Source organism: Prionailurus viverrinus, chromosome A2 (genome assembly GCF_022837055.1).
Source record: "Prionailurus viverrinus isolate Anna chromosome A2, UM_Priviv_1.0, whole genome shotgun sequence".
Taxonomy (NCBI): domain Eukaryota; kingdom Metazoa; phylum Chordata; class Mammalia; order Carnivora; family Felidae; genus Prionailurus; species Prionailurus viverrinus.
In genome coordinates this window covers 60,324,592-60,352,038 of record NC_062562.1, presented here as the reverse complement: position 1 = coordinate 60,352,038, position 27,447 = coordinate 60,324,592, and the positions used below count along the sequence as shown (strand labels likewise).

The window sequence follows — 27,447 nt, the reverse complement described above, 5'->3', positions numbered from 1 at the left end:
CCTCAGCCCATTGGGGAATAACCCCTCATTGGGCCAGATGTGCCCCAGTGATCTCCAGAGGTAGAGACCAACAACCCTGGATGCAAAGGTCTGTGGGCAGAGGATGGCTGCAGATCTATTTTGCTCAATCCACATGATTTAAAAATCATGTGGGGAAGAGTGGATTTAAAAATGTAACTCAAATTAATTCTTAGCATTTACATAAATTGCTGGCTTCTCCTAACAAGTCAGTTCTGGCAACTCTGGACCTCCAAACTTGCCAGGCAGCAATTGGCTGGAGCTAAGCAGGCCCCTCTCCCTCCATACCAGGAACACTTTCTGCAGCATGACCTATTCCCTGCTGCTCCTTACTGCCCAGCTATTGTCATACTGGCTGAACTCATTCAACATTCTCATGTTGCCCCACAGTCATCTGAGTTGGTGACATCCAAGGAACTCTTTCCAAGCTTTAGCCTGCCTTAGCAGTTGTTGTCTTCCACATGGCCAACTCTTTGTATGACGGGCAAGCCCTGCCTCTACTGGGACAGACGTGCTGGGTGGCCCACTGATATTCAAGGAATAGTCACCTGTGTTCCCATGGAAATGGGGAGAGGGGGTGCCCAAAGGCCTCTGTAGCCTGTTTCTGCAGCCCCAGAACACCAGGGTCTGGGACCAAGCAAAGTGTGCAAAAAGCTATCATATTTGGTTCCCTCCCTGACTGGTCAGTCCCATTTACAGATCCTTATCAGAAGCCAGACACAAACCAAGCTTTGGTTAAAAGAGCCCATAGGATTTAAGCCTAGAAGGGAGATCAATGAAGGGTTGGGTGGAAGACAACAAGGAATGGAGGGGATTCAGGCAAACCGGACAAACACAAGTCCTGAGTGGCAGCTGATTGTTTCCTCACCCAGAATGTAAACTCAGTATTGTCACAGTCTTGCTTTTGAAGAAGGCAGAAATCCAGATTTTTATGTGCAAAAGTCTTAGTTTTAAATGTCATCAATGAATCTAAATTTAAGAAATTAGCAAACAAACATACAAACAAACCATGAGAAGCCAACACCCCAGTTCTGAAGGCCACGATCAGGTGCCAGTGAATCCTGGCTTAGATGTGCCTTCAAGGCATGAGATTTAGCTCTGTGGGACAGCTCAAGCCTCTGTGGTGACTGTGAGGAAGAGTGTGAGCTGGTGGAGCAGTGGTCAGGGCTTTCTCCCTGAGGGTCTCCTTCCATATGAGAAAAACCAGCCCGGTAGTCCCTGCCCAGCAGAAACACAGCCATGGCTCAGTTTCCAGATTCTGCCTTTGAGGGCCTGGGGCTGGAGCTCTGAAGTCACTGCTTTTCAGGTCCCACTGCCCAAGCCCTGGAGGCTAACACAGCCCAGGGGTCCCAGGTGATGGTGACTGCCAATACCTACCACATATGATGGGAGTAAATATGGCCATGCCTTGGAATTGCTGTTTAGAAATGGTTTTGTTCAAGATGAGCCCTCCAAAACTGGGGAGAGAGCAGAGGGCAAATGATTAGTTTATCCTTGTAGGGGACCTGGTACACCTCTATACAAAATGTCTTACCAGAGGCACCTGGGTGGCTCAGTCGGTTGAGAGTCTGACTTCAGCTCAGGTCGTGATCTCATTATTCTGGAGTTCGAGCCCCACGTCGGGCTATATACTGACAGCTCAGAGCCCGGAGCCTGTTTAGGATTTTCTCTCTCTCTCTCTGCCCCTCCCCGAGTCATGCTCGCTGGCTCGCTCTCTCTCGCAAAAATAAACAAATATTTAAAAAAAATTTTTTTTTCAAAATGTCTTACCAGTTTCCTTTCTCAGTGTAGCAAACACTTTCCTGACCCCTACACAAAATATCTGATATAGACAGGCTGGTATCCACAGTGTCCTCTCCACCACGCACATGGTTCTCCACCTCTATTCTGAGCCTCAGCTGTTCCAGAAGGCCCACCAGATAATGTTGGCCCATTAAAAACAAGTTACAAACTCTCTGAGGCCACGTAGCTGGCTGGACTCTCCCATGTGACAGCTCATGTACCACAACTGAACTGTTACTTTCCGAGCAGTAAATGGAACCTGCATGAGACTCCAATTCTGCTCCTTGTTCTCAGAGATGCTGCAATAAGACCTTGCTCCTACCAGCCCCTGGAGTTCAGCAAAGACTGCCCTGCTCCTACAGTCCTGGCGAGGTTGGATCAGTTCATAAGAGGAGCCCAGGAGCTTTCTGGAATCAAAGACACCTGGACCATAACCACTTCTCCCTAAGATTCAAAGTTTGGAAAGCACCCCAGAAAGCACTTGGGTGGTGCTCATCCAGGTCTACTAACAGAAAGGGCTCTGGAGAGTGAGGTTCAAGGGTGGAAGACCTGAGCTCAGCTGAAGGCCCAAGGGCCCAGGGGGACGAATCCCTCAGCCCCACTAGGTCCCACCAGCAGCCATGCTGTGGAAATGGTATCCACAGAGCCATCACTGTAGGGCCAGGTGAGGGACCCCCTGAAGCCTAAACAGGGTAACTCTGGCAGCAGGGATGGGGGAGACAGGTGTCCTGCAGTGCCACGAGGGGACAAGAGGTCCTGGCATCAGTGTGTTCATCTGATGTTTCCAGGTTCAGTTCTTCCTGGCTCTGATACTCCTGCAGTGGTAAACAGGACTGCCTCTCAGAATAAGGCCTAAGGTTCTTGGTGAGAGGGAAAGAGATGAAGAACAAAGAGGTATGACTCAACAACCGGCACCGGGACTTAGTGAAGGAGCCCACAGCAATGATTCCCTCCAACCATGATCAGCCAGAAAATGATTTAAACCCACATGATTTACATCCTCACCCTGGAGGCTTGGTGGCCTCAGGCCACTCTCCCTGTCTGCAGAGGCCAGACAGGGGTGGCATGGAGAGCAAAGGGGTGGTGGCAGCCCTCACTCATGCGCACCTGCTGATGACCATCGCTAGAATGATTGGGAACCACCCGAACTTCAGGATCCTCATGATGGGCGGGTTCTGCTTGACAATGAGGACCCACAAGGGGATCAGGGCCGTGAAGCTGATACAGACCAGCAGCGTCAGGTATCGATTATCTGGGAGGAGAGAGAGAGAGAGAGAGAGAGAGAGAGAGAGAGACAGACAGACAGTGTGAGTGCCAGGGCACATGAGCATGGACTGTGGGGCCACAGTCTGGGCTGCAATGATTAGAGGTGGGCTTGGAGCTGAGGAGATGCTTCTGTCTCCGGTAGTTTAGGGTGGACAACCTACCATACTTCTAAAGATTTTGTCCATCTTATTAAGCAACTGGAAAAGCTCCTCTTTATCCTCAATTCCTGTCACAAGCCCCTTTACTTCTCTTTTTTGCTATTTTCCTGACATACATAACCTCTCCCATCTCCTTCCACCTCAACCTTATTATTATTATTATTATTATTATTATTATTAATGGTTACATTTATGGGATTGTGTCCACAGGCCAGCACTGTGCCCAGCACCTTCTGAGCACAAACTCATGTCATGTTCTCCATTCCCCCTCAGATGGGCATAGGAGAGACTACAGCATGAAGAGGTGGCCCACCAGCACCCGAGCCAGCATGCAGACATCAGGGCTACAGCCAGAGTTGGTTAATGATGCCAATCTGCTCCTGGCTGAGGCCAGCCTAAGGTGGCCTCCCCAGCATCTATGGGTCCCTCAGGGCTCAGACCACACCCAGCTTTGCAGCTACTTATGCCCCTGTGTCATCTTCTCTGCTGGTTGGAGCCAGCAGAACTCTGACGGTTCTGGGACACCTGACTGTTCCTGGGGCCAGGTCAGGGCCCCACATACCATCATTCTCACTCACTCCCTTCTTCCCTTATATTTTGTGTGTCACCTTCCCAATCACTCCAAACAAGACACCAGCTTTCTCTAGAGCTATCCTCTCACCCCCATCCCCACCTCTAAAGGACAGGCTCAGGTGGTGCACAGTCCTCTGCCAAGTGGACCCCAGCACGCAGAGGTGTGCAGGTAGGTCTGTGCGCCACATCCCATTTCTCTGAGCAGCATCATTAGGAGGACCCCTCCCCTCTTGTCTTTCTCTGCACTAAACAATCATGGTTCATTCCTCTGCCATAGGGAGGCCGGTCTCCTTGGGCAGCTACATGGAAGCACAGGCCACAGTTGCTCAACTTGGACTACAGACAAAGTAACTCATCATGGAAGGGGCCAGCCTTTCGCCATCCCAGGAGGAGGGAGACAGGCCCAGGAAGCTCTAAACAAGTCTCAAAAGCTCTAGGAAGCAGCAGCCTACAGGAGTGCTGCTTTTAGGACATTTTTTCGGTCTGATTTTTCTAGAATGATTCAGGAGCCCTGGCAGAGGCTCCACCTCATATTTTCCCACCACCATGATGAATACTTCCCCCAGACATGGCTTGTCTTCCCAACTACACTGACAGGTGACACAGTCAACAGCTCATTCTTCATCAGTGAAGATTTATCTCATATGTGCCAGGCCCAGTGAACCTGTAAGTGCACCCAAGATAAATTCAGTCTAATTTGAGGGACGGACAACCCAACAATGATTCAACAGCTACTAAGTCATGTGTTGCAACATGCACAGTAGGGCAGAGAAGAAGGGTCTGGAAACACCAGTGACCCAAATTTGTTTTATAAGTAAAACTCAATTAACCGACCCACACACAAGTCTTGTTTTAAATTCACTATGGTTTAAAGATAAAATTAGGTCATCTTATCATTAGATCTTCATTGCCACTTACAGGAACTTTGAGGATCTCCCAACCATCAAACAGTATTGGTGGCAGGCAGTTCCTGGGGTGACAAGGAGCTGGTCCCAGAGCTGAGAGGGAGAGGGTCTCAATGCCCGGACACACTAAATCACAGGTATTCTGTCAGTCTGCTTCAGATGCCAGCATGTAAGCACTGGGTGATTTCTCTTGCTCTGGAGTCTGAGTTCCCACAGGGCAACGATAAGCCAGAGCTTCGCTGTGTCTGTGCCTGTGTCTAGGTATTTCCTCCAAATAAGTGTCACCACATTCCCCACTGCTGTCCACCATCTTCTTCACTGTCCACTCCACTCACTGATGCCACCTGCCCCCAGGTACTTGGGGTTATGACCATGCACAGAATCAACACTTACTAGATCCAAACAACTGTGGGCAGCCAGCTTAGGTGGAAAGCAAAAACTGTGATGCTCAGAGGGGAGTAGTCAGCAGGTGAGAACCATCTGGGGAAGGGAGATGCTACCTGTCCACAATGCCCAGGGCAGGAACATGTTCAGTGTGCCCCCAGGGCAGATCTAGGGAGACCCCTGGTGGAATCAGAGCCTCTGGCCACAAGGGTCTGTCATACAAGAGGTGTGAACGCCTTCCTTGGCTGATGACCAGGGCACTGGGCCACCTTCTGAGGAGACCTGGGCTTTTCCTGCCTCACACCAGCAGGGAGAGCATATGCTGCTGCCCATGCCTATGACATGCCTCCTTGGGAGTCCCTTCCCAGCTGGTTTGTATGTGTCTGGTGTGACACATGCCTTACCCATGGAGGGTCTGTTAACCTATGAGGGCGCACTGAAGTGGCCAGGACATCCTCTGGCCCTCCCTGGTCTCCTTGCATACCCCTGCCCTAAGGTGGAGACTGAACTTATCTGCTGACCTGAGTGGATGGGAGAGCTTGCTGTTTGCCAACATTGGACCCAGCCTTGTTCGTGTGCCCCACCTCAAGGGGTACCTCTTACCTTTGTGTTTATAGAAGAAGCTGCTAACAAAGGCCAGGATGGACAACGTGATGAGGTCTCCCAGGCTGGCAGCAATGGGCGTGGCAATGTTGTCTGGATTGACCCCAAGCTTCCGAGCACCAATTACTATGCAGACCATCAGCATTCCTGCAGGGAGGTGGCAGAAGAAACTCAAAGCACAGGATGAGAAAGTGGTCGGGAGGCTGCTCAGTAACTTGCTTCTATCCACACAGCCCTCCCCTGGAGCCAGGCTGCCCTAACACTCAGTTTCCCCACTATGCTGAAGCCTGAGAAGGCTGCAGTAGGGTGGACCCTGTGACTTGTGGGCGTGGTGTTCAGCAGCCTGAAAGATTTGATGATACACTCAAACCCATGGGGGAGACAGCAGGGAGGTGGTTCCTGGGCTCCCAAACCAGAAACTACAGATGTGAAGCTCACAGCTGCTCCCTGACAGGAAGAAGACTCCAAAACCACTCTGAGCAACAGAGCCCCAGGGGCAGAGCACAGCCTCTTGTGTCTGTCGGGGTCCCTGGGGACACAGGTGCCCCAGTGGGATTAGCCACGTGAGAGGTTTGTTAGGGATAAAGCCTGTGAGGAGGAATGGGGGGCCACAGGGGTGTTGGGAGAGCCACGAGATGGCATGTAGGCCACCCGCAGTGGGAGACAGGAAGGCAGGCAGGGGAAGCACATGCAGACTACAGCACAGCATTGTCAGTGGGTCCACATCTCTGGGGAACAGGCCCATCTCAGGATCCTGGCAGGGCCACCACTGGGCGAAGGCAGCAGGTAACCTCTAACAGTGGGGAGTGGGGGTAAATTTTTGGGTATAGCACTGGAAACCCGAGAGACACATTCTTGTGGCCTCTATACCTCCCTGGGTCCTATTTTGTGTTCTGACTCTGTGTTCTGAGATGACTGTCACATGCAATCTTCCAGCCCTCATCTACTGCCTAGGACTTAATCCAACAGCATTGGGGGCTCCTGGGTGGCTCTGTCAGTTAAGCGTCCAACTCTTGGTTTTGACTCAGGTCGTGATCTCATGGTTTGTGGGGTCAAGCCCCATGTCAGGCTCTGTGATGACAGCATGGAGCCTGCCTGGGATTCTCTCTCTTTCTCCTTCTCCCTCTACCCCTCCCCTGCTTAAGCTTGTACCACTCACTCTTTCTTTCTCTCAAAATAAATAAATAAACATTTTTTAAAAAGACACATTTTATCTTGGCTCTTGGTGTTTTAATACTTTACTCACTACTCTGTAACTCTAAATATAATTAGAATTATCAACTCAAGGCCTACTAACACTGCTGCCACTGGCCACAGTTTGTGCCCTATTTTGTGACCAGGTCATAGCTACTTTATCTCTTTTGAAATGCCAGTTCTAAGTGAGGTTGAGTCTGTGTGGCTGGTGGTCTGGTGAAAAATAGGGACTACATAGAAACCATCAGTTTGAGAGCACTTATTAAAAACCACCACCACCACCACGCTTTACAGCAGTCATGCTGAGGTCACACTATGAGCCACCAGCCATGCTCCTCAACTTCTACACATCTTTGGACAACCCAGTTTATGTCCATGCTGCTGAACTTCACCCCTCATCTATGCTTCACTTTCCACATCTGGAAAATGGGGAGCTAGGAATGACATTCTCTACAAGACTCCACAGGAACAGGGCTGGCCTCTGGAATCATCGGATTGTGTTGTTTTCAGAGACTTCATATCAAGTATCTCTTGGGCTCTGTTTTTCCACAAGGTGTGGCATACTCATTCTTCTCTTCCCTTGGACAGACTGAGTGATGGCGTCCTAGCCCCTGCCCCATGTGCACAGGCACAGGTACATGACCAGGAGCCGTCTGCCCAGGGAAGTGCAATTTATGAATTTGCTCCTGGGTTTCTGCACTCTTACCCTCCATCCCGATTATATACACTAGCACAGGAAGGAAGAGAAACCACTAAATAACCCGCCACATTATCCTTACAGAGAGCTGAGCTCAAAGGTGTTTCATGAGCAGATGAAGAACAGAAGAGTAAATGCAAATCCAATTCCCAGTTAGCACTTATTCTTTCTTATACGTGCACATTGTTTGTGAGAGACACTCAGACATGCAGTCCAGAAGAGAACCAAAATGAAGTCCACTCATTCAGCAAACATTTGGCAGCTGGTAATATGCCTATTTTAGGTGTTGAAAATAGCCATCAGGCTCTGGGCTCATACAGTAAATGCTTGTTGGGTAGAGGAACAGCACACAAGTAAGTGAACAAGCATTTGAAGTAAAAAACAGGACATGAAAAGAAAGCAGGACTATGAATGGGGGCGTGATGCTAGAGAGCTGATCAGAGAGGCTTCAAAAAGGAGACACTTGCACTTAGCTAAAATTTGCTATGTGCGACTTTCGGGGAAGATGGCAGCATAGGAGGACGCTGGGCTCACTGCGCTTCCTGCTGATCACTTAGATTCCACCTACACCTGCCTAACTAACCCAGAAAACCACCAGAAGAGTAGCAGAATGGAGTATCTGGAGCCCAGCGCAGACGAGAGGCCCACGGAAGAGGGTAGGAAGGGCTGCGAGGCGGTGCGCCTGCACGGACTGGCGGGAGGGAGCCGGGGCGGAAGGGCGGCCCGCCGGCCAAGCAGAGCCCCCGAGTCTGGCTTGCAAAAGCGGAGGGGCCAGACGGAGTGTGTTCCGACAGCAAGCGGGACTTAGCACCTGGGAGGTCATAAGTTAACAACTCTGCTCGGAAAGCGGGAAGGCTGGAGGACAAAGGGAGGGAGAGTTGCTGAGCCTGGGGACGACAGAGCTCAGTTTGACGGGGAACAAAGGCGCTCGCCAGCGTCATCTCCCTTGCCCATCCCCCAGCCAAAATCCCAAAGGGAACCAGTTCCTGCCAGGGAACTTGCTCGCTCCACGCAAACACCCAACTCTGCGCTTCTGCGGAGCCAAACCTCCGGCAGCGGATCTGACTCCCTCCCGCTGCCACAGGGCCCCTCCTGAAGTGGATCACCTAAGGAGAAGTGAGCTAAGCCTGCTCCTCCTGCCCACGTGCACCTTGCCTACCCACCCCAGCTAATACGCCAGATCCCCAGCATCACAAGCCTGGCAGGGTGCAAGTAGCCCAGACAGGCCACGCCACCCCACAGTGAATCCCGCCCCTAGGAGAGGGGAAGAGAAGGCACACACCAGTCTGACTGTGGCCCCAGCAGTGGCTGGGGGCAGACATCAGGTCTGACTGTGGCCCCGCCCACCAGCTCCAGTTATACACCACAGCACAGGGGAAGTGCCCTGCAGGTCCTCACCACTCCAGGGACTATCCAAAATGACCAAACGGAAGAATTCCCCTCAGAAGAATCTCCAGGAAATAACAACAGCCAATGAACTGATCAAAAAGGATTTAAATAATATAACAGAAAGTGAATTTAGAATAATAGTCATAAAATTAATCGCTGGGCATGAAAACAGTATAGAGGACAGCAGAGAATCTCTTGCTACAGAGATCAAGGGACTCAGGAACAGTCATGAGGAGCTGAAAAACGCTTTAAACGAAATGCAAAACAAAATGGAAACCACGACGGCTCGGATTGAAGAGGCAGAGGAGAGAATAGGTGAACTAGAAGATAAAATTATGGAAAAAGAGGAAGCTGAGAAAAAGATAGATAAAAAAATCCAGGAGTATGAGGGGAAAATTAGAGAACTAAGTGATACACTAAAAAGAAATATATACGCATAATAGGTATCCCAGAGGAGGAAGAGAGAGGGAAAGGTGCTGAAGGGGTACTTGAAGAAATTATAGCTGAGAACTTCCCTGAACTGGGGAAGGAAGAAGGCATTGAAATCCAAGAGGCACAGAGAACTCCCTTCAGATGTAACTTGAATCGATCTTCTGCACGACATATCATAGTGAAACTGGCAAAATACAAGGATAAAGAGAAAATTCTGAAAGCAGCAAGGGGTAAACGTGCCCTCACATATAAAGGGAGACCTATAAGACTCGTGACTGATCTCTCTTTTGAAACTTGGCAGGCCAGAAAGGATTGGCACGAGATCTTTAATTTGCTGAACAGGAAAAATATGCAGCCGAGAATCCTTTATCCAGCAAGTCTGTCACTTAGAATAGAAGGAGAGATAAAGGTCTTCCCAAACAAACAAAAACTGAAGGAATTTGTCACCACTAAGCCAGCCCTACAAGAGATCCTAAGGGGCATCCTGTGAGACAAAGTACCAGAAACATCACTACAAACATAAATCATACAGACATCACAATGACTCTAAACCCATATCTTTCTATAATAACACTGAATGTAAATGGATTAAATGCACCAACCAAAAGACATAGGGTATCAGAATGGATAAAAAACCAAGACCCATCTATTTGCTGTCTACAAGAGACTCATTTTAGATCTGAGGACACCTTTAGATTGAGAGTGAGGGGATGGAGAACTATTTATCATGCTACCGGAAGCCAAAAGAAAGCTGGAGTAGCCATACTTATATCAGACAAACTAGACTTTAAATTAAAGGCTGTAACAAGACATGAAGAAGGGCATTTTATAATAATTACAGGGTCTATCCACCAGGAAGAGCTAACAATTATAAATGTCTATGCGTCGAATACCGGAGCCCCCAAATATATAAAACAATTACTCATAAACATAAGCAACCTTATTGATAAGAATGTGGTAATTGCAGGGGACTTTAACACTCCACTTACAGAAATGGATAGATCATCTAGACACACGGTCAATAAAGAAACAAGGGCCCTGAATGACACATTGGAACAGATGGACTTGACAGATATATTTAGAACTCTGCATCCCAAAGCAACAATATACTTTCTTCTCGAGTGCACATGGAACATTCTCCAAGATAGATCATATACTGGGTCACAAAACAGCCCTTCATGAGTATACAAGAATTGAAATTATACCATGCATGCTTTCAGAGCACAATGCTATGAAGCTTGAAATCAACCACAGGAAAAAGTCTGGAAAACCTCCAAAAGCATGGAGGTTAAAGTAAACCCTACTAAAGAATGAGTGGGTCAACCAGGCAATTAGAGAAGAAATTAAAAAATATATGGAAACAAACGAAAATGAAAATACAACAATCCAAACGCTTTGGGATGCAGCGAAGGCAGTCCTGAGAGGAAAATACATCGCAATCCAGGCCTATCTCAAGAAACAAGAAAAATCCCAAATACAAAATTTAACAGCACACCTAAAGGAAATAGAAGCAGAACAGCAAAGACAGCCTAAACCCAGCAGAAGAAGAGAAATAATAAAGATCAGAGCAGAAATAAATAATATAGAATCTAAAAAAACTGTAGAGCAGATCAACGAAACCAAGAGTTGGTTTTTTGAAAAAATTATCAAAATTGACAAACCTCTAGCCAGGCTTCTCAAAAAGAAAAGGGAGATGACCCAAATAGATAAAATCATGAATGAAAATGGAATTATTACAACCAATCCCTCAGAGATACAAACAATTATCAGGGAATACTATGAAAAATTATATGCCAACAAATTGGACAACCTGGAAGAAATGGACAAATTCCTAAACACCCACACTCTTCCAAAACTCAATCAGGAGGAAACAGAAAGCTTGAACAGACCCATAACCAGCGAAGAAATTGAATCGGTTATCAAAAATCTCCCAACAAATAAGAGTCCAGGACCAGATGGCTTCCCAGGGGAGTTCTACCAGACGTTTAAAGCAGAGATAATACCTATCCTTCTCAAGCTATTCCAAGAAATAGAAAGGGAAGGAAAACTTCCAGACTCATTCTATGAAGCCAGTATTACTTTGATTCCTAAACCAGACAGAGACCCAGTAAAAAAAGAGAACGACAGGCCAATATCCCTGATGAATATGGATGAAAAAATTCTCAATAAGATACTAGCAAATCGAATTCAACAGCATATAAAAAGAATTATTCACCATGATCAAGTGGGATTCATTCCTGGAATGCAGGGCTGGTTCAACATTCGCAAATCAATCAACGTGATACATCACATTAACAAAAAAAAAGAGAAGAACCATATGAACCTGTCAAACGATGCAGAAAAGGCCTTTGACAAAATCCAGCACCCTTTCTTAATAAAAACCCTTGAGAAAGTCGGGATAGAAGGAACATACTTAAAGATCATAAAAGCCACTTATGAAAAGCCCACAGCTAACATCATCCTCAACGGGGAAAAACTGAGAGCTTTCTCCCTGAGATCAGGAACACAAGGATGCCCACTCTCACCGCTGTTGTTTAACATAGTGCTGGAAGTTCTAGCATCAGCAATCAGACCACAAAAGGAAATCAAAGGCATCCAAATTGGCAAAGATGAAGTCAAGCTTTCGCTTTTTGCAGATGACATGATATTATACATGGAAAATCCGATAGACTACACCAAAAGTCTGCTAGAACTGATACATGAATTCAGCAAAGTTGCAGGATACAAAAATCAATGTACAGAAATCAGTTGCATTCTTATACACTAACAATGAAGCAACAGAAAGACAAATAAAGAAACTGATCCCATTCACAATTGCACCAAGAAGCCTAAAATACCTAGGGACAAATCTAACCAAAGATGTAAAGGATCTGTATGCTGAAAAGTATAGAAAGCTTATGAAGGAAATTGAAGAAGATTTAAAGAAATGGAAAGACATTCCCTGCTCATGGATTGGAAGAATAAATATTGTCAAAATGTCAATACTACCCAAAGCTATCTACACATTCAATGCAATCCCAATCAAAATTGCACCAGCATTCTTCTCGAAACTAGAACAAGCAATCCTAAAATTCATATGGAAACACAAAAGGCCCCGAATAGCCAAAGTCATTTTGAAGAAGACCCAAGCAGGAGGCATCACAATCCCAGACTTTAGCCTCTACTACAAAGCTGTAATCATCAAGACAGCATGGTATTGGCACAGAAACAGACACATAGACCAATGGAATAGAATAGAAACCCCAGAACTAGACCCACAAACGTATGACCAACTCATCTTTGACAAAGCAGGAAAGAACATCCAGTGGAAAAAAGACAGTCTCTTTAACAAATGGTGCTGGGAGAACTGGACAGCAACATGCAGAAGGTTGAAACTAGACCACTTTGTCACACCATTCCCAAAAATAAACTCAAAATGGATAAAGGACCTGAATGTGAGACAGGAAACCATCAAAATCCTAGAGGAGAAAGCAGGAAAAGACCTCTCTGACCTCAGCCGTAGCAATCTCTTACTCGACACATCCCCAAAGGCAAGGGAATTAAAAGCAGAAATGAATTACTGGGACCTTATGAAGATAAAAAGCTTCTGCACAGCAAAGGAAACAACCAACAAAACTAAAAGGCAACCAATGGAATGCGAAAAGATATTTGCAAATGACATATCGGACAAAGGGCTAGTATCCAAAATCTATAAAGAGCTCACCAAACTCCACACCCGAAAAGCAAATAACCCAGTGAAGAAATGGGCAGAAAACATGAATAGACACTTCTCTAAAGAAGACATCCGGATGGCCAACAGGCACATGAAAAGATGCTGAACGTCGCTCCTCATCAGGGAAATACAAATCAAAACCACACTCAGATATCACCTCACGCCAGTCAGAGTGGCCAAAGTGAACAAATCAGGAGACTATAGATGCTGGCGAGGATGTGGAGAAACGGGAACCCTCTTGCACTGTTGGTGGGAATGCAAATTGGTGCAGCCGCTCTGGAAAACAGTGTGGAGGTTCCTCAGAAAATTAAAAATAGACCTACCCTATGACCCAGCAATAGCACTGCTAGGAATTTACCCAAGGGATACAGGAGTACTGATGCATAGGGCCACGTGTACCCCAATGTTTATAGCAGCACTCTCAACAATAGCCAAATTATGGAAAGAGCCTAAATGTCCATCAACTGATGAATGGATAAAGACATTGTGGTTTATATACACAATGGAGTACTACATGGCAATGAGAAAGAATGAAATATGGCCCTTTGTAGCAACGTGGATGGAACTGGAGAGTGTGATGCTAAGTGAAATAAGCCATACAGAGAAAGACAGATACCATATGTTTTCACTCTTATGTGGATCCTGAGAAACTTAACAGAAACCCATGGAGGAGGGGAAGGAAAAAAAAAAAACAAAAAAAAAGAGGTTAGAGTGGGAGAGAGCCAAAGCATAAGAGACTGTTAAAAACTGAGAACAAACTGAGGGTTGATGGGGGGTGGGAGGGAGGGGAGGGTGGGTGATGGGTATTGAGGAGGGCACCTTTTGGGATGAGCACTGGGTGTTGTATGGAAACCAATTTGACAATAAATTTAATATATTGGAAAACAAACAAACAAACAAACAAACAAAAAATTTGCTATGTGCTTGCATACTGATGTCTCACCCCAAACCAGAACATACACATCAGAAAACAGTACAGTTACTCACCAGTGCATCCCCTCCACTGCACCAGTGCCTGGCACACAGTAGACACTCAGTAAGTACTGAGTAAGGAGTGAATGGGGGGACATTCTATGGTAATTGCATGGCAACCGTGGTTGCCCCTGAAATGGGTGAGCTCCCTGAATACAGGGTTGTTTGTCACTCCTTGTGTGTTCCACCTTCTGCAGACATGGAGGAAGCATCTGATGCATGGCAGGCGGTGTGACAGAAGCAGAATAGGAGAAGCCCTATTCTAACAGGGCACCTCTCTGAGGAGCTGACATTCTAGCAAAGGGGTGAGACAGAATAGAATGAAGAAAATGAAGTGAACAATTGCAGATGTTTATAAGTGCTCAATAAGGAAAACAGGTGCAGAGTGCAGAAGAGCATGTCAGCAGCTGGGAAGAAGGACGGAGGGCAGAACTTGAGCGAGTCAGAAAAGACCTCTCTGCAGAGATGAAATTGAGGCTAATGCTAGAGTCTTGCTCCCTACAGGACTGCAGATGCCAGAATCTTCCACAGGCACATTCGCAAGCTGTGCTCAAGTAACATTTAAAGACTGACTGACTGAATGAGTGAATGAATGGATGGAGAATGGATGAACAGATGAATGTGTCCACTGAGCAAAGGCCAGTTCTCTGAACAAGCAGAGGGAAGAGAAATGGAGTCAGCAGCTCACTCCTGCACACATACATTGCCTAGGAAAGGACTCATTGTCCTCCTTGCCCATCCATAACGTGGGGCTTGGAGATTTAACTAACAGGCTCTCCCCCACCCTCTGGCAGGACATGTGAGGCCCCACCATTAGTGCACCCATTTTCCACATCTCAAGGAACTGAAACACAAAGAGTTGAGAGCAAAGTACTAAGGAATGGAGGACAGAGAGAGCTAGGAGGGGGTGGTAACTGGGGTGGGGGCACAGCTCACCTAAGGCAAATGCAGCGAGAAAGGCGGTGATGACACTGCTGGCACACAGCAACTCCACCTTCACAAAGTCCAACTCCTCCCTAGACATAGCACCCAGCAGCAGGGCAGCCACAGCAGCCAGGAACCCCACAACGGTGGCCTGCACCTGTCAGGGCAGAAATCAGAAACATGAGGAAAGGTGTCTCTGACCATCATTGTTCCTCCCTGCCTTTCCCTCCGCCTCCTCTCTGACCTTGAGGTCACCCAACCTCCTTTCCTCACCCTAAAATTTGCCAACAGCCCCTCCAACCTGGAAAAAACAAACACCTTGCTTCAATCCAACTCCCTCGAAAACTATTGTTTTCTTGTTCTGTAACTTGTTTGATGCCATTTTCCATCACAAAATCTTCACCTCCTACTCAGCCCTTGGCCAAGGGCCACCAGTCTCTTGCTCATGGTTCCTCTCACTGGTCTGGGCAAAAGTGCTCTGTAACCCCCAGCTGCTCAGACAAGCAACTTCCCCTGCAATGTGGAAATCCACGATCCACAGCTACGCCTTGGAAGTCTCTGTGCACACTCTGTCTCTCTCCCAGACTTTCCTTCCTTGGCAATTGCCCTTCATGCTGGTGGCCCTCTTTCTCTCCATTCTCCCCCATCCCGGCTGCAATTCCCATCTCATCTCAGTGGCGTCACACCTCTGCTGCTCATGCAGGCCAGTACCATGAGGTGCCCAGATCTCAGTATCAATACTGGCATGTTATCAGTACAGTTGACCCTTGACCAACACTGTGTAAAGTTGAAAACCTGTGTATAACTTGTCACTCCCTCAAAACTTCACTACTAACAGCCTACTGCTGATAAGAAGCATTACCCATAACACAAACTTGATTCACACATATTTTGTATGCTATATTATATACTGTATTCTCATAATAAAGTAAGCTAGAGAAAAAAATTAAGAATATCATAAGGAATCATACATTTATAGTACTGTATTTATGAAAACAAATCTGCCTATAAGTGGACCCATGCAGTTCAAACCCATATTGTTCAAGGATCAACTGTAATTCAAATGTCTCAATGGAAACATGCTGTATTATTAAAGAAGCCTAAAAAAACAAAGAACTCTACCATATATATGGATGAAAATGTTCCCCAAGTTAACCCACGTGATTCCAGTGAAAGTCCCAACAAGACTTTTCATGGCACTTGACAATTTATCTTAAGTTCCACAAAGATGAGTAGATGTGCAAGAACAGCCAAGACACCTTGAGAAAAAAGATCAAGAGGGAGTTTGGCACATTCATTATCAATATTTAGTTTTAAGGCTACTGTAATTAAAACAGGGTGGTACTGGCACAAAAATAGACAAATAGATCAGCAGGACAGACTAGAGTCCAGGAATACCATCAAGAATAGATGAAAATTTATATATGGAAATTTAATATGATAAAGGTGGCATTTCTAATCAGTATGGAATGGGTGGGCACTGAATAAACAGGGTAAGGAAAAGTGGATACCTAGGGGAAAAAAAAGGATTCCTACATTATACCATTCATACACACACCCCACTAAACATAAAACCTAATGTATGAAAAGAAAAAATATAGGATAATGTGTTTCAGATTTTGGATTAAATACTCCTTCTGAAGATGTGTAAAATCTCTGAAGAAAAATGAAATAAGCTGTATATAAATCCAAGTATGACTTCTATGTGATACCACAAACTTCAAAGACAGAAACTGAGTAGGAGAAAATATCTCCATTTATAAGTAATAAAGGGTTAGTGATCAAAATCATGAAGTCCATTTTACAAAGCAATGCCAACTTTTGTTTTTTTAATGTTTATTTATTTTTGAAGGGGAGAGAGACAGAACATGAGCAGGAGAAGAGCAGAGAGAGAGGGAGACACAGAATCTGAAGCAGGCTCCAGGCTCTGAGCTGTCAGCACAGAGCCTGATGTGGGGCTTGAACTCATGAACTGCAAGATCATGACCTGAGCCAAAGTCAGATGTTTAACAGACTCAGCCACCCAGGCACCCCAAGCAATGCCAACTTTTTTTTTTTTAACGTTTATTTATTTTTGAGAGAGAGACAGAGCATGAACGGGGGGAGGGTCAGAGAGAGGGAGACACAGAATCTGAAACAGGCTCCAGGCTCTGAGCTGTCAGCACAGAGGCCGACGTGGGGCTCGAACTCACGGACCGCGAGATCATGACCTGAGCCAAAGTTGGCCGCTTAACGGACTGAGCCACCCAGGCGCCCAGACGCCAACTTTTTAAAAAAGATAACCCAACAGAAAAATGTACAAGGAGTATAAATTGACAAGATACAGAAAAGGAAATACAAATGGCTAAAAAGCAAACAAAAATGTGACCAGCTTCCCAAGTAATAGGAAAAAAAATTTAATCCCAATTTGAAAGTAGGTATCTTATTTCTTTGTAATTGATGTTGGTGTTCCTCTACGAAAAGGTCAGTGCCCTCTCAGTTTTGGTGGGGGTGGGTGGGGAACTCAGCCGGTGCTAAGCCCTTGTCTGTGCTTATCCAATGAATGAATCAATCAATGAGTGCATGGGTACACTATATTTATCCCCCAGACTAGGTAAAATTAAAATTTAAAAGGTTTAGGGGCACCTGGGTGGCTTAGTCGGTTAAGCATCTGATTCTTGCTTTCAGCTCAGTTCATGATCTCAAGGTTCATGGGTTCGAGTCCTGCAGTGGGCTCTGTGCCATCTATGCGGAGCCTGCTTGGGATTCTTTCTCTCCCTCCCTCTCTGCCCCTCCCCTGCTCTCTCTCTCTCTCTCTCTCCCTCAGAAATAAATAAACATTAGATAAATTTTTAAAAATTTAAAAGGTTAATAATATAAAATACACATTGACAAATATGTGGGAAAATGGTTCTCTTACATATAGATGGTGGTAAAATTGGTACAGGAATTCTGGGAGGAAACTTGGCTACAATTTACCCATATACCTTATGATCTAGCATTTTCTCAGTACAACATTTGCACATGTGAACAAAGAACCACGTAATAATGAGAATAATGACTGGAGCTGACATTTCCTGAGTGCTATCTGCTATTCTAAGTGATTTTCATTCATTAAGTCATTCTTAAAGTACAAGTTAGAGAATTATATGTACAGCATAATACTTTTTGTGCTTAAAAAAAAACAAAACAGAAAGACAGGGACACCTAGCTGGCTCAGCTGGAAGAGCATGTGACTCTTGACTTTGGGTCGTGAGTTTAAGCTCCAGGTTGGGTGTAGACATTACTTAAATAAAACAATATTAAAAAAAAACACAGGAAGTCATAGCATATATTGTCTATGGCCACATATACCTATATGGCAAATACAAAGTAGTTTAGAAGAATACTTTCAATGCTGGTGAGGTTATGGAGAAGCTAATAATTAAAACATTAACACTGGTGCTATTACTTAATACTAAGCACTGAAATGTTTTATAATCCTTTTTGGAAAAATCTAGATCTTTAAATTGTTCATACCTTGTGAACTTGTGGGAAGTTATCTTTAGAAATTCATGCAAAAAGAGAACAATGTCACTGTGGTGTAATTTGTTGAGCAGAAGCCTACAAACAATTTTATGTGCATCCATGTGATGAAGGTCGAATGAGGTGGGATAGGGCTGAATTTGGACAGTTTGCAACGGCCCTGTTGGACCAGCTCTTAGTGGCTGCACTTCAGTCTTACTAGTTGAGTTCCTGGGTCCTACCAGTTGTTAAAAATCACTCATGGGTATATTTTAAATATTACTGTTGGGTGTATTTGTGATAGAATATGAAGTTACTAAAAGTTCAATTATGAAATTTATTGGACCATGTGTGACTCAATGTTAAGCTCCTTAACAAACAGAAGAGACAAACTTATATCCATGCTATGAACCAGAATGTGCCAAGCCAGTGTCTGGCCCAGGTCAGGACTTAATGAATGTTGGTTGAGAATCAATCATGTGGAAATGTGCATGCATATGGACAAGGATTTGGAAACTTGTAGCTCAGGCACTTATTACCTGCCCCTGGCCAGCCTCTCTGTTAAGGGCATCACGAGCATCTCATTTAATATCCAAAGCTCTTCAGCCATAGGCCATGGTCCTGGCACAGGTGACTTGGCTCAAGTGGAGAAGGCAGACATCTACACACAGAATTGCAACCAGGTCAGCTGCAGCTGCATGTGCAAGGCCCCAAAGAGTACCTGGTGTCGGGCTGGAACTGAGACCTGATTGGAACTTCATTGCCGGAAGAACAAGAAGAGACAGGACATTCCAAGGAAAGGCAACCACACACACAGAGGCAGCAGGTGTGGGGGACATGAGGCTGTGGAAGGGAAAGGACCAGACCAGGAGTACCTTTGGGCCAGGCCTACACTTTGACAAGTAGAACCAACAAAGGAGCTTCAGGAGGAGGCAGTTTGATCAGCTCTAGGATTTAGAAAAGGTCACTCAGGTGTCCAAGCAGAGGGGAGCCAGAGGGGAAGGAACCTGGGGCAATGAAGAGGTTTGATGTCAGTGATGCAGGAGACCAAGAGGCCAAGACAAGGAAGAAAAGAAGCAGGGCTGGATTCAAATACAGCTCAGAGGCAGACTCCTCTGCGAGTGGTCGTAAGGTTGAGGAGCAGAGATGCTGAGAGAGACTTGGTCTCAGGCTTGATTAATGGGAAGACTCCTCACTAGGCACAGCTACCATGATTGGGAGTTTACCACATGTGGCCAGGTGCCATGGCCTTACATGATTGAAACCTCACAACAGACCATCTTACAGATAAGGTGAGGTGATTTGCCCAAGGGTCTACCCCCAAAATGAACTTTCAACCATCAAACTCTTAGGGATTGGGGACTTCACAAGAGGTAAGTGTGAGGAGATAAGGTGATGATGCCAGATCTGGCTAAGGTGTTTCAGGGATGCTTCGGGGAGGGGCAAATGGAGATGCCCCGTAGACAGCCAGAAACAGTGGCTCTAGAACCCAGGTGAGAGGTAAAGTGGATATCCACCTCCTCTGATGGACAGGGAGATACAGCTAAGCAAGTCTTGTGTGGTCTGCCCAAGGCCAACCTGTTGATAAATGACAGCCTTAACGCCAGCCTGTCTGATCTTAGAGTCCAGGTGCTTTGTGCAGCCTCAGGCTGCCCCCAGCCAAAGAAGCCCAGAAGGTTCTGGATAAAACTACTTCCTCTCTTGCCCTGAGCCAATTTGTTCCCAGTCTCCCCCTGCCCTAGGCTTCCTGATTTTGTAATACTCTGAGACTCCTCGGATGAAAACTTAGCCCAATTAGGGTCTATTAGAAGGAGGTTCAAGTTTGAACAAGCATGAAACATTTAAGGGACAAAGGTGTGGGGGTTGGAGAATATCCTGCAAAAGCTGAGAAGGCACAGGGTGAGAGGCAGGAGTGGGGCCAAGGAGGAACTTCCAGACAGGAAGAATCTCCAGAAACTATAAGCAGGATCATATGCACGAGGCAGTCAGAGGGTACACCAATTAGGATATCAGTGACTTTGGCAAGCATAGCTTAAGTTAAGACAGTGGGAAGAGAAGGCAGTTAGCCCTGTCCATGCTATGAGAAACAGGAGTAAGTAAGTATACGTGAATCTTTCAATAAGTCTGTCTTGGAAAGAAGGAGGTAAAGAAGCTGGAGGGAACTTGGGTTCCAAGAAGAGGCATCTACACTCCGGTGCCAGTGCCTGTAGTTGGGCTGATCCTCCAGCTGCCACATGAGTGTGGTCTGGTGGTTACAGAATGGATGAGGGGTCCATTCCCAAAGCTCAGTCTGGAGTACAGGGACAAGGGCTCACTTAGTCTTTGCTCTTCCTATCTGGAGCAGGCCTGACTGCAGATTCAAAGCAGGAAGGAGATTCATCAAATGGACAAAGGGGAGAGTCACCTGAATGAGGGCGAGGTTACTGCTGATAACTCTGTGCTGTTCTTGGGTGTCATCAATTTGTCCAGTGTTGGCCTAGGATGAAAAGAAAAGGGCAAAGGGTAAGTCTGGCTGGTCAAAAAGCCACGTGAAGCCTTCCTGGAAAACGCAATCTCTCAGGAAAGAAATCAGCAAATACCATTTCATTAACACCAGAACAAATTATTCTGCCCAACTTTCAAAACTGATGTGGGATGGGAAGATAAGACACAAATCCCTTTGAGAATAAGATGGTGTCATGAACCATCTCTCCCATACTCGAGTATTCAAGCACACACAGAGGTAAGCGTCACCAACAATTTCAGAGCCACCTCTCAAACTCATCCATGGGCAGCAGGGGGAGGACCCCTGCTGAGAAGCTGGTTTGCATCCTCAGCTAGGTCTTCAGCTATGTTCTCCTCAGCACCTGCAATCCCTTTTCCCACTAACAGCAAGTCACATCTCAGCTGACCACTAACCTCCTCAATCTCACTTCTGCAAATCATCCCATTTAAGAAATGTTTAAGTCCTTCTTAGGATAAAAAAACATGATCAGAAATACAATTTTCTCCTTTAAAAAATGGTAGTCGGCTTCTAATTTCATAGCATTTTACTGCAAAATTCAAGATGTAGATAAGAAAAGGTTTCAAGCAAATATACTTTTCTAGCTCCTTTGAAATTAGTTCATTATGTTCCTGAACTCCAAAGAAAAAATAAAATTACTTTTCATTTTCAAATAAGGGGAGGCTTTTCTTTTCAGCATGATGGAAACCTCAGGTGTAGCACACACCATGGAGCCAGGTGACTTTTACTTCACACAGGTAGATTAATATGCATCTTGGGAGTACCCACCGGGACAAGGGACTAAGGTGGAACAGAACACAGCTACACAGCTTGCCACACACCAAACATGCAAGGCCAACAGGCTCATTTCCCTTCTCTGCTCCATGCTATGCTGGGTGCTTGCTGGACTCAACCAGCGCATTTACTGTGTCCTATCAATCCACCAACTCTAACCCGGTACTCATCAGATAAGGGGGAGCTACCAGCCCATGACACCTGAGTATTAATTAGAAGGGCATTCCTTCCTCAATGGCTGAACCGGAAAGGGAGTGATGCCAAGAGGTGCAGCAGGAGGACTGGAGGGCTGGGGAGCTTGCAGAACTCATACAAATAAGGAAGGAGGAAGACCTGAGGGAAAGAAGCTGTGAGAAGGGGTGAGATGGTAAGGAAATAGGATTTAAGAGCATGTGGAATGGATGGCCCATTTTCCAGTGGGGAACAGACCAAGGCAGCAAAAGGTAGGGAAGGAAGCAGGGCAGAACCAGACTAGCAGGATAACCCACAGGGAGGGGGCACTTGGGAGCAGGTCTCCATCAAGGTAGATGGATACTGCTTTACCCTGGAATGGTGGTCCCAGAAATGTCCAGGTAAGAGCTGGAGAGACAAAGCCAGTCCAAGCACAGGCTCAGTGGCTTTTTGCTAAGAATGTAAAGAGAAAATCAGTGGGAATTTGGGACATCTATTATGGAGACTGACCTAGATTCATCTCAGTGGGAGACGTTTAGGGAGGCTGTTCCCAAATGTTCATTTGGATCACACAGACTTGAACATTTTAAAATGTCTTTTAATGTCTTACAAGTATAAATTGCTATGTGAAATCCTATGGGGTCCTATATCAGTTCTAGATTTTCTAAATCTTTTCTTATTGGGTACATCATAACAGGTTGCTTTAACGGATTCAGACCATGAAGATGACATATCCTCTGGGCACCTCTCTGGGTCTGGATTGTACCTGGAAGGCTGACCCATATAGATGCATATACAAGCTCCATTTCCCTGTTGCTTCTGGTTGGTTTTGGTCAGTGGGGAGTCACGGAAAGTCACTGGAGGGACAGCAAGAGTGAGGGTGGGGTATAAGCATCTCTGTGCCCTTCCCACTGCCCCAGTGGCTGCGCTCCTCCACACAGACCTGCAGCACCAGCCAGATGGCCCTTTCCTACAGCTCTCCCAGGTTCTGAGAATCATCCCTACCTCTACCCATCCTCTTGCCCCTTTCAGCTTAGACTGATCATCACTTCCTCTTATTGCCAGTCTTAGGGAGATTCACTGCCCTTTTGCAGTTTCCCATAATCCTGCCCACAATGTGGTCAACTCTTCATTAAACCCTGCTCAGCTCCCATCTGTATGTGCCACCTCTCTCCTGCCAGGATCCTGACTTATCCACTGAGTTTTATCTTCATAAGGAAACTTAGCTTATTCACAATTAAAAAAACCCAATCTGTCATTATTTTGTATATTTTTTCCCAATAACAAATATACCAATTATTTTCCAATAACAAAAAAAAGACTTACTGGATTAAGATGGAGGACTGAATGTTTTACTATCCTTCCTAACCAAACTGAAGGATAGGGAAAGACAATCTTTTTATTTTGAATTAATTTTAGACTTCAAAGGAGTTCCAAAGTTAATATACTTTCCTATATACTCTTCACTCAGCTTCTCCTGATTTTAACACCTTATATAACCACAGGACAATTATCAACTGAGACATTAAGGCTAGTACAACTCTATTAACTAAATGACAGAACATATTCAGATGCCTCCAGTTTCTTCACTAGTATCCTATTTCTGTCCCAGGCTGCCCATGTAGCTAGTCATCATGTCTCCTTGGTTTCTTTCAATATGTGGCAGTTCCTCACCTTTCATTGTCTTTCATGACTTTGACACTCTTGAAGAGTACTTGATTAGATATTTTGTACAATGTCTCTCAAATGGGTTTGTCTGGTGTTTCCTCATGATTACACTGAGATTATTGGGTTTTGAGGGAAATCAGGCTATAGAGGTATAGTGCTTTTCTCTTCACATGGTATCTGGAGAGCTGTCATACCAACATGGCTGATGAGATGTGGCCTTAACCTTGGTCCTTGGTTCAGGTTGTGTCTGCCAGGATTCTCCACTATAAACTTACTGTGTTTCCCTTCCAATACTCTGTTATTTACTAGTGAGTCATTAGGCCCATTCCATATTCAAGGCAAGGGAATCCAGCTTCACCTCCTAGAGAACAACGTATCAAAGATTTGAGGACATCTACAAACTACTATAGTGATTCACAAGTATTTGGGGAGATAGTTTGGGGCCAAGAAAAGACCCTATTTCTCCTTCAAGTGCCACCTACTAATTCATTAGTGGATTTTGCCTGTGATCAGTATGGTATTCTTCTAATGGTGATTTTATATTCCTTCATTCTTTGCACATAAAATTTTCTCTGAGATACAGAGGTCCCTTCTCCCCCTCTTAAATCATTTATTTACATGGTATGATTGGACTCATGGGTATTTATTTTATTCTTGAGGTCATAATACTATTATATTTATTTTGTCACTAACACTGCTCCCACTGTGGCCATTTGGGAGCTCATTAAGGTTGTCTTTCTGACATGCACCCACATGCTGTTTAGTACTTCCTTACTTTCTGGCACTATCTGATACTCCAGGTACATCTTGTATTTTCTCTGTCCCAGTTCTAAGATGAACCATTTTCCCAAGAATGTTGGCTTCTTTTATTGAAGAATGGTATCAGAAATCAAGACCTAGATGGCAGATGTGTTAGGTGTCACTGGGATGGTACTGCTTCTAGGTTCTGTTAGTGGGAGAGCTAGGAAATGTATGTATGGATCCTAACCCATGTATGTACATATACCCATGTCTATTGTTGTACCTATCTGCATACATATTAAAACAAATGTGAGTCCATATTCATATTTCTGAGTCAAACCCAGGATCATAGGGTTAATTCTAGCATTGAGGAAATGATTTTTAAAATGGACACGAGTTGTGGAAAATAAAAAGAGGCATCTATAGTTTAACACAGCTTAAGAGGGCATCCCTAAATAATGTAAAGCAGGAGTTAGGTTGGAGGAAGGACCCATAACCAAAAGGTCTACTGCACAAAGCAGAGGTAGCCCTGGGGATGATGGGAGAAGGGAGCCTGGGACAACTGAAAGGGCTTTGGCCCAGAGAGCAGAGCAGGAACATCCAGAACAGTTGGCCTCTTCCCTTGTCTGCCAACAATGAGACACCTGGCCATTGGGCTGTAAGCAGAAGTAGTGTGTGTGTGTGTGTGTGTGTGTGTGTGTGTGTGTGTGTTGGGGTTAAAAAGGCAAAGCAGTGCCCAGAGTGGCCATGATAAGATGGACAAAGAGTCTCTAGACTCATAAGCCCAGTTACTGGCACATACTTCAAGGTAACCTATTTTGACTTACCCCCCCCCCCCCAATCACTACAAGTATCCTCCTCTAAAGGACAGCATTCAGAGATTCACAGAGTAAGAGGAAAGCTAAAATAAAATGATGCTCAACCAACCAAAAATCACTGTTCATGAAAGGAAGGTCACAATCATGAAAGAGATTCATCAGACTCAACCAATGGAAGCACAAAAATCTAAGGAAACAGTCAAAACAGGAAACTGAATAGGATTCTAGGGCAAGCAAATTAACAGATGTGGGAGAATGGTGCTCCCGTAAGTGAAAAGACAATTTTAAATTCTAGAAAGTACAAACGTGATCTCTGAATTTAAAAGAGAGGATTAAAAAAAAAAAAAAGACAGAAACAAACAAAAGCTCTTCATTAAATGACCTCAATAACACAATGGTCAGAGAGATGGAAAGTGATTTAGTGAAATAAAACATCAAGCAGAAGTATTCCCCCAGACCAGACACAAATACAAGAAATGTGAAAAGAAAGTTAAGGAACTCAGAAGGTAGATTCAGAAGTTGCATTGTGCACCCAATAGTAGTAGTAGGGGGTAGGGGGTGGGGTGACAGAAAGAATGAATACCAAAATATTATAAGTAACAGCAGCAACAAGGTTTCCATAGAACTGAAGACAGGCATAACCCTTTAGATAGAAAAATCTAAGATATATGTAAGGTAATGAGAAAAGGCCCTTGCCAGAGACATGATGAACATAGCTGATAAAGAGAAATATACCAAAAAGTCCAGATAGAAAGGTGAACAAGTAATCTAAAAGAAATTAGATTCTAAAACTAATGGGGCTTCCAGGGGGGCATGGCTGGCTCAGTCAGTAGAGCATGTAACTCTTGACATGAGAGTTGTGCGTTTGAGTCCCCCAATGGGTATAGACATTACTTAAAAATAAAATTTTATTTTTAAAAGTTATGAGGCTTCCATCAGCCACACTGTACACAAGAAGACCCTGAAAATATGCCTCAGTACTGATGGAAAATAATTGTGAACCATGCATTCTCTACCCTTCCAGGTTGGCATCCAATTGTGAAGATAAAATATTGTCATACTGCAAATGTCCAAAAAGTTCACTTCCAACAAATCCTATCTGATTACTAGAAGACACACTAAAGTAAAACAAAAAAAAAAAACCCACCAAATTTAAAAGAAAAGTGAGGGAGAATGGTATCAGCAAGATGGAAGGCTAGGAAGCTCCAGGCCTCATTCCCCCCATGCAAATACCAAGTAAAACAAGAGACTGACCAAAACAGCTTTGTGAGAGCTCTAGAAACCAGCCAAGGATTTGCAAAATCAAGTGACCACTCACCAAGAAAAACCCACACTTAGAACAGTAGAAAATCCAACAGTGTCTTTGCTTATCCTTGCACCACTTCCTCCTTGGTACAGAGTAGTGCAGTGCATGGTGCCTTCCTCAGGATAGAAGGAAAACAGTGGACCAGTTTGCAACATCCTGGCCTTCCTGGAGGATACCTGAGGGTGTAGTTTCCATTTTGCCGGACTTGGAGATCAAAGGAAAAGGTGGCATAGTTTGGATATCAGTTTCCAGGCTGCTGAAACCCTGTATCCGGGGTGCTGGATACAGTACAGCTGCAGGGTATTGCAGGCCCATGTATGCCTGGGGCAAAGACTATAGACGGAAAAGTACAATAAAGCATGTAAGTCCCCAAGGAGAAGCAATGTTGAGTTTTTTAGGGTAATTAAAAGGTTTTTAAAGAAAATTTTCAATGTTTATTTACTTTGAGAGGGAGAGAGAGAACAAGCTGGATAGGGACAGAGAGGGAGACACAGAATGCAAAGCCAGCTCCAGGCTCTGACCTGTCAGCACAGAGACTGACACAGGGCTCAAACTCACTAACCGTGAGATCATGACCTGAGCCAAAGTTGGATGCTCACCCGACTGAGCCACCCAAGTGCCCAAGGTAATTAAAACATTTAATAGCAGCCATGTGTGGTAAATTGGAATGGAAAAAAAAGTACATATACAGGCCCAGGGAAGACACATGCCCACAAAAAGCCTGAAAAGACTTTAAGCCTTCACACCAGACTGACTAGTGAAGGTCCTCCCTTTCATGAGCAAGTCTGCAAAGACTGGGAGAGGTAGCTATTTTCTCAAATGCCAATTTTTTGACAAAAGATGAGAAGGCAGGGAGTGCCTGGGTAGCTCAGTTGGATAGGCATCTGACTTCAGCTCAGGTCATGATCTCATAGTAGATGAGCTTGAGCCCTCTTTGGGTGAGCACAAACCCCACTTTGGGTGAGCCCCACTTT

The 27,447-nt window shown here is 45.1% G+C and overlaps 1 protein-coding gene across 2 annotated transcripts in view; it reads right to left on the bottom strand.

Annotated features, from left to right (window-relative positions):
* The window catches only part of LOC125160637 (solute carrier family 41 member 3-like), a 96,462-nt gene that overhangs the window by 15,846 nt on the left and 53,169 nt on the right, over nt 1-27,447 (bottom strand). For both annotated transcript variants that reach the window (XM_047849777.1, XM_047849778.1), the window contains exons 4-8: nt 20,897-20,968; nt 15,022-15,166; nt 5,690-5,836; nt 2,908-3,052; nt 1,396-1,475 (exon numbers count right to left, since the gene is read on the bottom strand). In XM_047849777.1, coding sequence (XP_047705733.1) covers nt 1,396-1,475; nt 2,908-3,052; nt 5,690-5,836; nt 15,022-15,166; nt 20,897-20,968 — 589 coding nt within the window. The remainder of the gene's footprint in view (nt 1-1,395; nt 1,476-2,907; nt 3,053-5,689; nt 5,837-15,021; nt 15,167-20,896; nt 20,969-27,447) is intronic.